The following is a 13,833-nucleotide window of genomic DNA, read 5'->3' as shown; positions in this document are numbered from 1 at the left end:
AAATAAGCACTCTTTTTTTTTTTTTTTTGTTTTTCGGGGGAGTGGGCACCACTGTAGATAACTACTAAATAGTACTGCTCTTTTCTGTTCTGGACCGGCCAAGTGCCGGGGTGTAGCAGCATGAAGATCACTAATACGGACACCGTACTAGCACCGGCTGACCGAAGCTTTCCCGCTAGATTATGCATAATACTCAAGCGGACTCCTCGAGTGAGATGTAGTTTTGAGCTGATAACACATATGAGGTAGAGGCTGAATTTTGGCTTCGACAAGCACACTCTCGTCCCGACTCCTTACCAAGAAAGTCACGTAGGGAAAAAATCCAGCCCCCATTTGCGCGTGGGGGAGGTGGGGTCCATATTGGGGGAGCAATGGGAAAGGAGGGGTGCGAGCAGGAGCCAGCCTTGACCGGGAAATGTTTGGGTGGCACCCAATGACAAGTAGCCGCCCACAAGCAAGACCGTTCGGGCCAGATGTCCGTGGTGGTGCTGATGGTGCTGGTGGTGCCCGGGCGGGTGGTTACCTTACAAATGTTTTGATAAGAACAACCACCACCCTTCCCCTCCCATTCACCCTTCGAATCTCAATTACTACCACTGGTAGTTCAACTTTTCGAAAATTTTGCGAGTCTATCGACTGCTAGTACAGACTAGAATATTCAGAAATCAGTCTTTTTCGCGAAAGCGCCATCAGTGGACCACAAGAATAAAGGCTAATAAGGGAAGGCCTGCCGAACGGTTAACGACTAAGGTACTTCCTAACTTGACTTTAGTACTGACTAGGCATACGGGGCTGACGGGTACGGTACGAACCCCCCTGCTTTTGCACTAGCTCGTGACCCTAATTGCGTACCAGAGCTTGCGGTACTTGCTTGCCTTTTCCTCCCTTCCCACCCCTCTACGACTGGCTCATCTGCTCCCAAGTCCAGACCTAGTAGCCGCTAGGTTTTGAGATACTGAGACCTTTCGCTTAAAGGTGATTTGTCTCTTGCTTTTTCTGTTTTTCTTGTTTCACAGTGTATTTTGTCTTTTCCGACCATTATACCCACAACGGTTGTTCTGCTTGGGAAACTTTAGCACCCGTCAGCCCTCTCTGTGCTCGGGGCAGTTGACCCCCTCTCGCTACTTTGCCCCGTTCAGCCAGCCTCCCCCGCCAGGTTCCGGGCTAACCTGATAGCGCTAGTGCCTGGTGAGTAATCTGGCTCTGAGTTCTAGTCCTTAAAGCCATATACAGAAGCCAAGAAGAAGAAGAAGAAGTTAAAAAAGGAAACATGGAGTTGGAAACTTCTGTTTCCCCCAACTACTCTGCCAATGTATTTTAATTAGTTGAACGGCGATACACGCGTTATATCCGATGCGAGGATCTCTCGTTGACACCGCCGAGTACTGTCTGCATGCTAATGATCCTGAACAGATATACGTCTGAGAGCCTCTTTTGTCTACAAAGCGACTTGTGCTTTTCATCCCTCCTTCTCTATTCCCAAGGTAGGTACCTATCACGGTCTGTCCATATTGTGTTGTCATGAGTTTAACAGCGTGGCCGACAGGGCAACACGCGAGCCCAAGCTAGCCTTTCTCCTGTTGAATACTGTTCCTTCACTAGTGCGACAAAGAGAATATGTATAATTAGCATGTCGGCTACTTCATTTTTGGAAAAGCCCCTCCTCAAAGTCAGTCGACCAGTGGCTGCTTGCTCAAGATGTCGAACAGCCAAGATCAAATGTGACGGGAAGCTCCCGGCCTGCTCCGCGTGCGAAAGAGTTGGGAAAGCTAGCACCTGCTCTGGCGCAAGTGATGAATTCGCTAGAGGAAAGGAAAGAAGCTATGTCGCCTCTTTGGAGGGTTATTGCGAAAGACTCGAGAAGAAGATTGCAGATCTTCGCCGCCTCAAATCGTCATTATCCGTGGATGAAAGGGGTGTCGCCCATCAAAGTTCAATTACCTCCATCTCTTCGACAGGTACTGTTGCACAGGAAGGTGGCAAGGAAGTGACTGACATTGATGACCTCGTTGGTGATTTTGGCTTCTTGTAAGTTGTCGCTGGGATTAGCTTGATGTTTCGCGAACTGACCTTCATCAGGTCCGTCAATGCGACTTCGAGAGACTTTCATGGAATTACTTCGAATACCTCATTCGCCAATCTGCTTCTGTCCCTGTCACAAGCTGAGTCGATACCAAGAATTTCAGCGCCGTCATTACCGCCACGCCATGAGATTATGCCCTTGCTGCAGCATTATTTCGACAACATCTACATTCAGCTTCCATTTTTCGTCGAAACGAGCTTCTGGACATCTGTGGATGCGGTCTACCAAGCTGGGGGTCGCTTTGCCAAGCCTTTTGACAAGTGGATCTTGCATATGGTCTTAGCCACTGCGTCTGCGTCTATCTCCCTGGAGATCGGTGATAGAAGTCATCACAGAGCGTTATCGCATGTTTCAATGGCGATGAACCAGGCCGAGGATGTCATTCGTCCCGGTACTATAGCTGGTATCCAGTCAATCCTGCTGCTTGCCCAATATTCCTTATTCGACCCCCAGCACTTTCGCAGCTGGTACTTGGTAGGGATGGCTGTCAGAGTAATGGTCGATCTAGGCCTGCACCAGGACCCGCCTTTGGATGTCCAGTCAGCGTCAGAGCAGCTGGACCTGCGCCGCCGTGTGTTCCATTGCGTCTACTGCTTGGACAGGTGCGTTGAATATTTCCAGACCCGCACTCGATGATATCTGAGCTAACGAAGGTACTCAATTCCACTTTTGCAGAGGGTTAAGCACTGCCTTCGAAAGGACCTTCTCATTTTCAGACGACTCCGTCGATGTTGATTTGCCGTCTTCTGCCACGTCCCTAGGGGCTTCGCTAACCGAGAAGAGCCATATATTTTTACGGAGTTCGGAGCCTGCGTGGCACATTGTCAGAGTCCGGCAGATACTGTCGGAGGGTTACCAGAGAAAGTATTTCCATGAACACGAGACTTCTCTCCAAGCTCCGGCCTCGACGTGGGCTCTCTGCTCAAAAGCATACGAGTGGTTTGATAAAATCCCGAGTAATATACCAAACCACTTCCCCATCCTGTACCGATTGGAGCTATCATACACAATAGTCATGATTCTGTCTGCCGGCGACGAACAGACCGCATTATGTGATTACAGCAGGATTGTCCTGTTCCATTGCTGTATGCGGTACATTAACGAACTTTATGGGGTGCTGAAAAACCCTGCCTGGCTGCCCTTGATGACCTTCCTGGATATCCAGAGGACGTATCAAGTTGGTCGACGATTCATACGAGATGTAACGGAGAACCATGACCTTCTCTTAAACCCGTCGCTACCCGCATTACCCACCATTCCTCCGGAGACCCCGGAACAGCTGTTATTGAGTGGTGAAGATTGTATGAGCTTCTACGCGCGCGCCTCGGAATGTCTTTCTCAAATCAACAATCTCCTCCAATATGGCGCAAGCAAGTGGGGTGCGACCGGCATATTTGGAGAATTCCAGCAAATGTCCGAACCCGCCCGGAGCCATCTATTACATGCATCGGTCCCATATATGGCGGGTTCTGGGGCCTATATGGCTGGCTACTCAACGTTGGTGCCTGCAGGAACAGGATACCTAGGGTTTGACATTGGTTGACCTGGCCCTCGGCGAGGGCCAAGGCAAGGGATGTCTGCTTCACGGTTGCCCAATAATGCCATATTGTATGTCCCTGTTTTTGGTAATATTGTATGAATTTCTTTTCAGACTACACATGCTATATTTGAGCGAGGTAATGTTGGATAGCGATAGTACTCGGGAGAAAAGTGCCCTTACTTCTACTTGTATTGTACCTCGATTTTCTTTCTTCTTTTCTAATTGCTCTGTGTAGTTCCTCCAGAGATCGCATGTACTTGAATGACAGTCGTTGGCAGGGAGAACTCGGGCAGGCCCTACAGGCTACGAGAGTCTCCCGGTTGCGGATAAGAAGACGAAGTGTTGTGCTGCAAGGGCTGCAAACAGCCACACCAAGGGGCCGATCGCGTCCAGCCATGTGGGCTATCATCTCTCCACTTTTTCCCCCCAAGCGATGAGCATTTGAGAAAATGCACGGGAACATCAGTCTCCGTACTCGGTGTATGTGGCTCGGGATATGATCCTAAGCGATGCTGGTGGACCCCAGTGATCTACCGGCCAATCGTTCATTGGGGAGGAAGACCAAGAGTGTGGCTGGTGAAGATCGGAGCCAGTTGACCGCACCATAAGCTTACGGTACTACAGCTAGCTAGCTAGTCGCAATCTGATTAGGTTCTGTATCCAGGCTAATGGAGTGTGAAAGACAGATTGAACAGGCAAACAGACACGCGTCAAGTACACGCTTGACATACTGAACCTTTTGAGCCCTCCCTTACTTCTCGAGCCATTTTGGAAACCCGTCCCTTTCCCCATGGAAACTGTTCCCAAAATTAGCACCAGGCACCGTACTCATACCGTAGCAGTAAGTGAGTACACAGTCCTTAATTAAGCATATACCAAGTAGAGTGTCAGAAGGGCAGAGACAGATACAGAGAGAGAAAGATAGAAGCGAGTAGAGAGAATACTCGTGACGTCACAGTGATGCATCGCGGACAGTCAATCACCTTAACACAGTCGTACTTTTTCCTAGAATAATAATGTCCAGTGTAGTAGCCGCCGTATTCACTTTTACTGGGGCAGGACTAGTCCTTTGCACTAAGTCGCAGTGGAGGGTGGGCGATTACCCACAGTCACCCCATAAGGCAGAAGCTTAAGCTTGCTTTTTTTCGTCAAAGCCGGTTGATGAGTGAAAAGTATTTCCGCAATTCTTTGATGAGGCCACGCAGAGAATCCGCTTTCTTTCTTTCTTGTCTCTTATGAATTAGATTTCGGATCTGCCACTTATTTCCCAACCTATTGTTGATGGACTCGATTTGTGGGGCGCCCGTAAAAGCTAAGCTGCCCGCACCTCAAGGATGGGATGAGGTTCTCCAGAAATGCAGCTGCTACACACAATCTGAGTCTATGGAGTATTCTATCTATCTATAGTAGTACTGGCTCTCCTGAGTCCTGACGTGGATGGATCACATGTTCCGGTCGATCGTTTCCATGGCTCTCAAGTCTTCAATGCTCCCTCTCGCGTGCATGCAGAGAGCACTTCAGTCCTTCGTACTGTGGGATGAATCCATTAGCTAAGACACCAGCTGGCTCACCTCGACGACTCGCTAGAAGGGCTAAAGTAGGGAGTCGTAGGGATGATCCGCACAACATCCAGGCTCGTAGCGCCGATCCTGAATGGATGGCGGGCCAGATCTTGAGCTGGCGCGTCCGCCCTTGACTTCATCGCTCGGCGCGATGATGATCTCATCGTCGTACAAAACTCAATCCCCCTTCTTTCTCCCACCCCCTCCCCCCTCCTATATGCTGTTTATCTCGACTAAATCCTTTTCAGGAACCAGACACAAACCCGGACTCGGCGCACATCTTCCTCTTCACCTTCGCCTGTTCTGCTCGTCACCACGACACCATGACGTCAAGCAGGTGCGCTGGCCCAAACTGGCAGGCACCACCCGCGCCCATTACGCTCCTGCCCTTTCGCTGCATGCGTCTGTCGTATTTAAATCCGTAGAGAACTTCGTAGTAGCTCCTTCCCTCCTTCGATCCACTCGTCGTTTTGATTGATACCACGATTTCTTTCTGCGTACATTCTTCCTCTGCCCCCTTGCCCTCTGACACTTGCTACTACGACTACCACTACTACTTACATTGTCAACCTAATACCCCATCCGTCCTCGGCGTCCTTCATTCCGGAGATACCCAGCGACGCGCTTTTTTTTATCCCTTGTTTGCAGTTTCAAGAGAAGATCAGCCTTGTCGTCTGCTTATCGTCTTGTCGTGCACTTTATCTTACCTTGTTTAATCTCTGTTCTGTCTGTCTTCCAGATACCTGACCCCGGATCTTGGCCAGACGCCCTGAACCTGCTGGCCTGTGGTCCCCCTTGCGACTGCCTACTTTCCCAGATACATCACACTTAAGCACAAGAAAAAAAAAGTTTCTTACTTGGCTTTCGAGCCTTTGTAGACGTCAATTACAGCCAGTTAATCTGGTGATCTTGCCGCAATGTCGTCGAAAGCAGTCAATCATCCGCTGAACACCAAGCAGAAGGAACAGGTATCTCACCATTTCAGTCTCCTCGAAAACTAGAAGCAGAGCCACTAACCCGAATATTGTCCAGGATATCAACCAGAAGCTGCAGCTTTATGGGATCTATCAAGGTAAATTGAACACAATTGCTTACGTTCCTGCATATCCGTGCTAATGGGACACTATAGCCTTCAAGAATGGCAAGCTTCCATCGGTGAGTGACGTGATGCAACCTTTAAAGTTGTGCTGCCTGCTGACAATGAGACCATCCATCATAGAACAAACAATGCGACGTAGCTCTGAACAGTGCTCTCAAATCCAAGGCTCTCTCATCGCCGTCCCAGGAGCTGTCTGCTGAAGGGCAGACCCTCGTCCAAGATCTCCGGCATGTTATCGAACATGCTAAGAAGCTTATGCTGAGCAAGAACGAGGGTCAGCTCTTGCAGGAGTTCCTTTGGGAGGCACAGACTGTCTCTTCGAGTGATACAGAGAAGCCAGGTCTGCCTGTGGGGAGGGATTCGGCCCAACAAGACGGTCAGGAAGCCTTGGAGGGTCTCAAGACCCTTGGAAGACTCCTGATCACTAATGGGGAATTCAGAAAGCTATGTAAGTTGACCTGCTTCTTGACAGGGGGAACATTGAAACCTGACATGATTGTCCAGTGAACGATGCTATGACTCTTGCGCGTGATATGGCTGGTGATGTCTCTCAGAAGGCTGCAAACAAGCTGAGGCCATCGGAGGAACAACTTTCCCAGATTGATGAGCCAGCTGAAGAGAACGTGTGGCACGAACAGCCTGATTTCTCCAAGCACAAGGAATCCTTCAAATCTCGCTTCAAGAAAAACAAAGACGTGAGTTTCTCTTGAGTCCATAATGCCGTACCAAGTGACTCACATATGGACAGGAGGGTAAGCAGGAAGTCGTCGGCACTGCAACTCAGGCTGCTACCGGTGGCCAAGAACCTTCCTCCGTATCCGACGTCGACGCCCGCGCTGGTGTTGCTGCTGGCGCAGGAAGAGCCCAGGAGAAGATTTCGGAGAATGTCCCTGAAGAGGCCAAGGGTCGTACTCGTGAATACAAGGACAGGACCAAGAGTTACTTGTCAGAAAAGGTGCCCCAAGAGCGGCGGGATCAGACTATATGGCGGTTGAAGAAGATGGTCATCGAGATTCAGGGCCATTCCGATTGTAAGTTATTATCCAGCGATATGCACCCACAGGCGGCCGACTGACTGTGCAACAGACCAACAGGCAATTCGGACCCTTCTTTCGATGGCTGAAAAGTATGGTTCCCACGGACGGAACTTGTCTCAGCAGGGCGCTGGTTCAGTCCAGGGCTTCCGAAGTGGCGATAAGATCCAGAGAATGGAGGCCAACCTTCGGGTACGTCAGTCGATTTTGTCGGTTTAACAATGACTAACCTCTGGTAACCAGACTTTGATTGAACGTTTTGCCAACCATACGTCCTTGGACAATCTCTTTGACTCACTGGACAACATTTACCGAGACGCAGACAGGGACCCTGAGCTGAAAGGATGGTTCAGAAACATGGACACCTTCATCCGGTGAGTACGCGAATGTAAAAGGGACCTAGGTGGTGTACTAATTATTTCACAGGAAAACCCTAACAGAGCAAGGCTATATTATGGATGATGATTGCAATCGCCAGTGGGACCAACTCACTGATCATGGCCGTTACCTCCTGCGTGAGCGCTATAGGGATCATACCGATCGCATTCTTGATGAGCTTAAGTTTCTTGGCGATCAGTTCAACAAGGATCCTCAGAATAAGGCATTTGGCGATGCGATGCAAAAGCTCTTCGATGACCTTGGACGCGACAACAGCGGCAACATCGCCTTCAAGAAGCATCTCGTCAGGGACATTCGGGATGTCATTCTACCTGAAGTTCTTGAAAATGTCCGCTATGTCCCCGTTCCTCGTATCGAAGTGTCTGATCCCGCGGCCGATGTCGTAAGTATACCTGGATTGTCTTATGCTGAGTTTGCGGCTAACTGTTCAAGGTTGTGGAAAACCTCGTCATTGAGAGCGATAACTTGATGCCGAATGTTGTGGAATTTGGCAGCGACAATTACTTCCGCTGGGGACGCAAGAAGATCAGCAGCAAGAGGGACAATAAGGTTAGTTGATCCCTGTATTGGTCAATCTGTGAGAACAATGCTGACGATATGTTCAAAGATTATGATTTCGGTGTCTGGAATTCAAGCCGATCTCCGGGGTAAGTGAACTGTTCTTACTGTCGTCGTTCGATCTGCAAATCTTACTGACACCCCCTCTCCAGATGTGAGCTACTATGTCAACAAGAAGCAGGGGTTCCCTGCTATCACGGACACTGGTATCATGGACATCTTTTTGGGCGGCGAAGGCTTCGGATTTAAGATCGCAGCCTCAACTGCCCAAAAAGAAGATCGGCAGAACTATATCAAATTGGACAAAGTGACTGTCAAGATTGACTCCCTCAATGTTAAGTTGAAGAAGTCAAAGCACAAGACGCTGTTCACGGTCTTCAAGCCATTGCTGTTCCGTGTTGTCCGTCCAACTCTGCAAAAGGTAATCGAGCAGCAAATTCGGGACGCTTTCGCTAAGGGAGATGCCTTTGCCTACGAGATTCACAGTGAGGCAAAGAAGGCGCAAGAAGCTAGTAGCCAGGATCCCGCAAACGCGCCCAACATCTACTCCCGCTATCTGGATGCTTTCCGCGCCAGGAACGAGGACAAGAAACGAAAGGCACAGGAGATCGCCAAACGTGACACCAAGGTGCAGACAGCTACAACTCTGCATGATTCTCTCTTCCCCGAGATCAAGCTCCCTGGTGGTATCAGTACCAAGGCCACTGAGTACAAGGAACTCGCGATGAAGGGAGAACGCTGGGAATCTCCCATCTTCAGCATTGGAAGTGCCTCAGAGTCTTCTGATATCCCCAAGGCGGGCGACATTACTCGCAAGCGGGAATCACCTGCCGAAAAAGGTGGTGTTGATGGAGTAACTAATGGAGGGGCTAGGAACGGCAGAATCACGAACGTCAATCAGACAAATGGAGGAGTCACTAATGGGACTACAGCTATCACCCAGAATGAAAAGGTGACCAATGGAGGTGCGGAGCCTGTGGATGGTCGAGTGACAATCGGCAAGCACGCTATTTCCGGGACCAATGGACATAGCAATGGACATACCAAGACGTATGACCATGCAGCCGCGTCCCAGAAATTCTCCGATGAAGTCAACCAAGCGTTCAGTGACGGGAACGTTGGCGGTAATGCTCGCACCACAGTTCCAGGCGTCGAAACTGCCTTCAACCCCCAGACCGCATAGGTCAATCGTGCAAACCCGGCATGTGTTCCAAATGCTCATACACGCTAGCCAAGTATTTCTTTTGTCATTGTTTTTATCCTGCCTGTACTGTTTTTGATACCTTATGACGTTGTCGACCTGTCATCTTCATTTGTTGTACGAACCTAATGCTTTTCTTATCAGCATATGTGTGTTAGTAGTTAATGATTAATCCAACGTGATATCCTGCGATAATATGGCTAGACAAGCAGTATAATAACAGTGACAGTAGAAAGTTGTATATGTCACAAGGACTAGGTTTGCTCGTTACAATGCTACAAGCATTTGATGAGGGATTAGCTATGAAGAATCGAACGAACCAATTATTACCCCTTGTATTTGAACCTTGCTTCTAGACTCTATATATTTTCAATAGTTTGTTTCCTTTTTTTTACCTGACCTATTCATTCAATCATAAACTTCCATTACATCTGCTCAAAGTACTTTTCCCAGCCAAGCTCCCGCAGCTTAGTACCCTTCAATTCCATGTTCTCAGCCCGAGCGCTCTCCGCATAGGCCTCAACCTTGCGCTGGATAGCCGGGTCGAAAGCACCGAGGATGCGGGCGGCCAGGAGGGCGGCGTTGATGCTGTTGTTGATACCGACGGTGGCGACGGGTACACCTGTGAAGACATGGTTGTTAGATCGGACGCAATGCAATTTGATTATGATATGCAGGGGAGACTGTGTATATGCTATCCTTATGTACGCATGCATGCATGCAGTGGCAGTACATAAAAAGAGCATAGGGGAGGGGAGAGATAGGGAAGTTAAGGGAAACTACTCACCCCGAGGCATCTGCACAATGCTGTACAGACTATCAACTCCATCCAAAGAGCTACCCTTGACCGGCACACCGATCACCGGCAGCGCGGTATGAGCGGCCGACATACCGGGAAGGTGAGCGGCACCTCCTGCGGCAGCAATGATGACCTTGATGCCACGGGCGGCGGCATTAGCAGAGTACTCGGCCATGTAGGTAGGGGTGCGATGAGCGGAGGTGATCTCCACGTCGGGCTCGACGCCGAAGTAGTCCCGCAGGAGCTTGAGACCCGGCACCAGGGTCTTGAGGTCACTGTCGGAGCCCATGATGACTGCGACGGAGGGGGCGGGCTTGGAGACGCCGGACTTCTGGGGCTTGGAGCGGACGTCGCTGCGCTGGGAGCGGATCTCGTCGACGACGTCGATGAGCGGTTGGATATGGGATTCGGCTTCGTGCATGGTCGGAGCGGTGACTGTGACGTGGCCCATCTTGCGGCCGGGTTTGGCGGCGCCCTTGCTGTAGAGGTGGATGCTGGCGTTGGGGATGGAGAGGGCGCTTTCGGCGGCCTTGAGGTGGGTGTCTGGGGCGGAGCCGCCGATGATGTTCAGCATGATGGAGGGTTGACGGATTTGGAGGCTCTGAGGGGGGATGGGGAGGTCGAGGATGGCGCGGATGTGGGCTTCAAATTGGGACATAGGGCAGCCTTCGATGGTGTAGTGGCCGGAGTTGTGGATACGGCTGGCGATCTCGCAGAGGAGAAGGCTGTCGTCTTCCAGGAGGAACATCTCCACGCCGAAGACACCCTTGCCTTCGAAGGCGGAGACGGCTTTCCGGGCCAATTCTTGCGCTTTGCGGTTGATGGCGTCGGAGACGTTGCGGGCGGGGGCGTAGACGAGCTTGCAGATGGAGTCTTCTTGGACGGTTTCAACGGTGGGGTAGGAGAGGACTTCGTCCTTGGTCTTGACAACCATCACGGCGAGTTCCTGGGGTATGGGGTGTTAGACGGTGATGGTGGTGGGTCGGTTGGTGTGGAGGTGGGGGGTGGGATATACCATCTTGAAGTAGGCCCATTTCTCGGCATAAAGAGGGCGACCCTTGAGGAACTCGAGGGCCTCGGGGATATCGTGAGCACCGCGCACGTGGAAGTTTCCTAGTGAATAAGTAAACTGAGTTAGTGGTGTTTGGTGGTGGATAGTAGAATATCAATTGGGGCAAGGAGGTGCGAGTGACTCACCACGTCCATCATAGGCCATGGTCTTCGACTTCAGCATCAAGGGGTAACCAAGCTCCTCGCCAACCTTGGCCAATGCTTCGGGGGTGTTCTCAGCGAGCTCGCGGTGCTCAGCCATGGGAATGCCATATTTGCGGAGGTGTTCCTTCTGGTTGTACTTGTTCTGGATGGTGCGGATGGCCTGCCAACTGGGCTCGATGCGGACCTGCGAGGCGATCTCCTCCAAGGCATAGGTATCGACGTGCTCAATCTCGGCGGTCACGACGTCGCAGTTCTTGGCCAGTTCGCGGACGGCTTCGCGCTCCTTGAAGGAGCCGGTGACATGGTCATCGTGGGAGCTAATCTGCTTAGCCGGGGAGTTCTCCGCATCAAGGACGTTGCACTGGATGTTGAGGCGGTTGGCCGATTCGACCAGCATACGGCCCAATTGGCCTCCACCGAGGATTCCCACTTTGCGGGAGTTCCACATATTGAGTCGAGGAGATATAAAAGACGAGGGAGAAAAAGGAGTTGGACAGACACCAGCACGCACCAGGCAGGGGAATATCTGGGGAAGAGAAAAGCAGCCCCTCCACGGCGGAGCAAAAAATCCGCCCGATAACCGTCACGTGTGCCAGTGATAAGCGGCTGGCGGGCCCAATCAGAGCCTGCGGTTGCCGGGGGAGCCGCCGTCCCCGCGTGTCCAGATCGAGCCAATGTCAATTCCGCCCGTCATTTGCTGCTCTTCCTCTGCATCTCTCCCCTTGGGCCTTGTCGCATTTCACTTCGCTGGGCGCAGAAGTGTTGGATCATGTCGCTGGGTAAGTTTGAATCTACAGTCAGTGCTGGAACGAAACTGCAATGCTGCTCTCGTCCTTATTGTGGCTTGCGCCATTTGCTTTCTCATCATGATGAGCTTGCCAGGTACCGCTTGAAGCTCCATCCAGCTAACTGATCATGCGATCGCAGACGAAGAAAGCCTCGAGATGGTCGCCAATGGCGGCACGATGGACTAGTATGTCAACTCGCGCCCCAAATATGCATCAACAATACAATCGGAGCTGACATTCTCCGTTTTACTCCAGCGAGAAATGGCCCAGCATGGTCGAGCCCCTACTTGAACGATTGGAATATGTGCGCAAACCTCCCTACCACGTTAACAATCACTTACCAACTAATGGACCTCGCATGCAGATCATATACAACGTCTTCCCAATGCCGCGGATCCCTCCCGACCTTCAACATCAGCCCGGTAATCCCACCGTCCCCACAACGACACCATCTACGAGTCTCCAGCCCTCCACACAGCCCGAACTCTCATCGCAGCAATCCTCCGCCACCGAGCGTATCCCCGACTCTCAACTCCAGTCCTCGCAAGGCTCCTCTCTGCCCGAACCCCTCCAACACCACCTGAACTCCGTCAAATCCACCTTGCGATCCCTCTTCGCCTCAAAACCACCACACACTATCCAACGTCTCGCTGAACTAATCGTCCGCCCCACTGCCCACTACCGCACCCTGCCCGCATATCTTCGCGCCGTCGACCGCGTCGTCTGTGTCACCAGCAACGCGGAGATCTTCCCCCTCCACTCGACACACCATGGCGCTGCTCCCCAGCCCAACGGCGCGGTTATCAACGGCGCCGATACCGGCCTCTTGTTCCCGGACCATGCGCTCGGCAGCGATGAATCTCTAGGTGGAGCACTTCTCACTCCGATCCCGTGGTTGAGTAATGACCCTTCGTCGCCTGAACATGAAGGCGAAAGCGGTACACTTATGGGGGATACTGGGTTCCCTACCCAGGTGGTGGAGAACACTGGTGCTGAGCAAGGACACCAGCAGTTGGGGTCTGTTCCTTCTACTGCGGAGACAGCGACGGTAGTGACAGCAGATACGAATGGAAACGAGGGTGCGAGTGAGCCTCCGTCGGCTGAAGCACTGGAGGATATTCCGCATGCAAGAGGCCCCTCTGTAGTCGGGGTGGAGGATCTGGGGTTACAGGATGGTAGGGGCGTGGAGATGGATCTCTCGAGTGGCGGGGATGGAGCGCCGGAACTGCAGGCTGCTGGACAGGAGGGTTCCCAGCAGCAACCGCAGCCGCAGCCGCAGCAGGAGCAGGAGCAGCAGACTACCGGTCAGGGTGAAGAAGAAGAGGGTACTAAGCCGACGGCAGATGGAGATGGAGATATTTCCCTAGATGATGTCAGAGCTCCGGAGGAGAACGTTTCAGTATCTGAGACGGTGAACCAAGATCAGCAGCAGGCGTAGCTTTTGGGATGATGTTCGTATGATATGGTATTCATAATCTATTAGCGTGTCGTGCTTTGTCTTGTCGTCGCGCGCATTACAATTCTTTTATTTTGGGGACTTTGCCTGCTAGCTAGC

The 13,833-nt window shown here is 51.5% G+C and overlaps 5 protein-coding genes across 5 annotated transcripts; 3 read left to right on the top strand and 2 right to left on the bottom strand.

Annotated features, from left to right (window-relative positions):
- Nucleotides 1-1,630: 1,630 nt before the first annotated feature.
- ASPBRDRAFT_193415 (Zn(II)2Cys6 transcription factor) lies at nucleotides 1,631-3,626 on the top strand (the record flags this gene model as incomplete). The annotated part of the gene is made up of 3 exons (XM_067620618.1): nucleotides 1,631-2,028; nucleotides 2,080-2,685; nucleotides 2,759-3,626. 3 exons carry the CDS (start codon nucleotides 1,631-1,633, stop codon nucleotides 3,624-3,626), a joined length of 1,872 nt encoding a protein of 623 aa, XP_067481962.1.
- Nucleotides 3,627-3,685: 59 nt separating this feature from the next.
- ASPBRDRAFT_459664 (uncharacterized protein) lies at nucleotides 3,686-4,298 on the bottom strand. Its single transcript, XM_067625515.1, has one exon. The coding sequence runs from the start codon at nucleotides 4,084-4,086 to the stop codon at nucleotides 3,745-3,747; it is 342 nt and encodes a 113-aa protein (XP_067481961.1). The 5' UTR covers nucleotides 4,087-4,298; the 3' UTR covers nucleotides 3,686-3,744.
- Nucleotides 4,299-6,102: 1,804 nt separating this feature from the next.
- On the top strand, nucleotides 6,103-9,458 carry ASPBRDRAFT_119451 (uncharacterized protein; the record flags this gene model as incomplete). The annotated part of the gene is made up of 12 exons (XM_067617257.1): nucleotides 6,103-6,153; nucleotides 6,218-6,257; nucleotides 6,315-6,340; nucleotides 6,405-6,732; nucleotides 6,789-6,979; nucleotides 7,036-7,315; nucleotides 7,371-7,510; nucleotides 7,562-7,692; nucleotides 7,745-8,099; nucleotides 8,150-8,266; nucleotides 8,325-8,364; nucleotides 8,428-9,458. The coding sequence occupies 12 exons, from the start codon at nucleotides 6,103-6,105 to the stop codon at nucleotides 9,456-9,458; spliced, it is 2,730 nt and encodes a 909-aa protein (XP_067481960.1).
- A 443-nt stretch (nucleotides 9,459-9,901) lies between these two features.
- Nucleotides 9,902-11,938, bottom strand: ASPBRDRAFT_27719 (phosphoribosylaminoimidazole carboxylase ADE2; the record flags this gene model as incomplete). Its single annotated transcript, XM_067622423.1, has 4 exons — nucleotides 9,902-10,098; nucleotides 10,264-11,221; nucleotides 11,291-11,388; nucleotides 11,473-11,938. 4 exons carry the CDS (start codon nucleotides 11,936-11,938, stop codon nucleotides 9,902-9,904), a joined length of 1,719 nt encoding a protein of 572 aa, XP_067481959.1.
- A 321-nt stretch (nucleotides 11,939-12,259) lies between these two features.
- ASPBRDRAFT_193412 (uncharacterized protein) lies at nucleotides 12,260-13,716 on the top strand (the record flags this gene model as incomplete). Its single annotated transcript, XM_067620617.1, has 3 exons — nucleotides 12,260-12,269; nucleotides 12,418-12,463; nucleotides 12,534-13,716. 3 exons carry the CDS (start codon nucleotides 12,260-12,262, stop codon nucleotides 13,714-13,716), a joined length of 1,239 nt encoding a protein of 412 aa, XP_067481958.1.
- Between the last annotated feature and the right edge of the window lie 117 nt (nucleotides 13,717-13,833).

The sequence above is a fragment of the Aspergillus brasiliensis genome, assembly GCF_001889945.1.
Source record: "Aspergillus brasiliensis CBS 101740 unplaced genomic scaffold ASPBRscaffold_3, whole genome shotgun sequence".
Lineage (NCBI taxonomy): Eukaryota > Fungi > Ascomycota > Eurotiomycetes > Eurotiales > Aspergillaceae > Aspergillus > Aspergillus brasiliensis.
Note: the sequence above shows the minus strand (reverse complement) of the source record. Positions and strands in the feature narration are given on the sequence as shown.

What these genes read in the sequence shown, in the direction of transcription:
- ASPBRDRAFT_459664 (XM_067625515.1), bottom strand. Translation starts at nt 4,086, where the DNA reads ATGTTCCCGTGCATTTTCTCAAATGCTCATCGCTTGGGGGGAAAAAGT.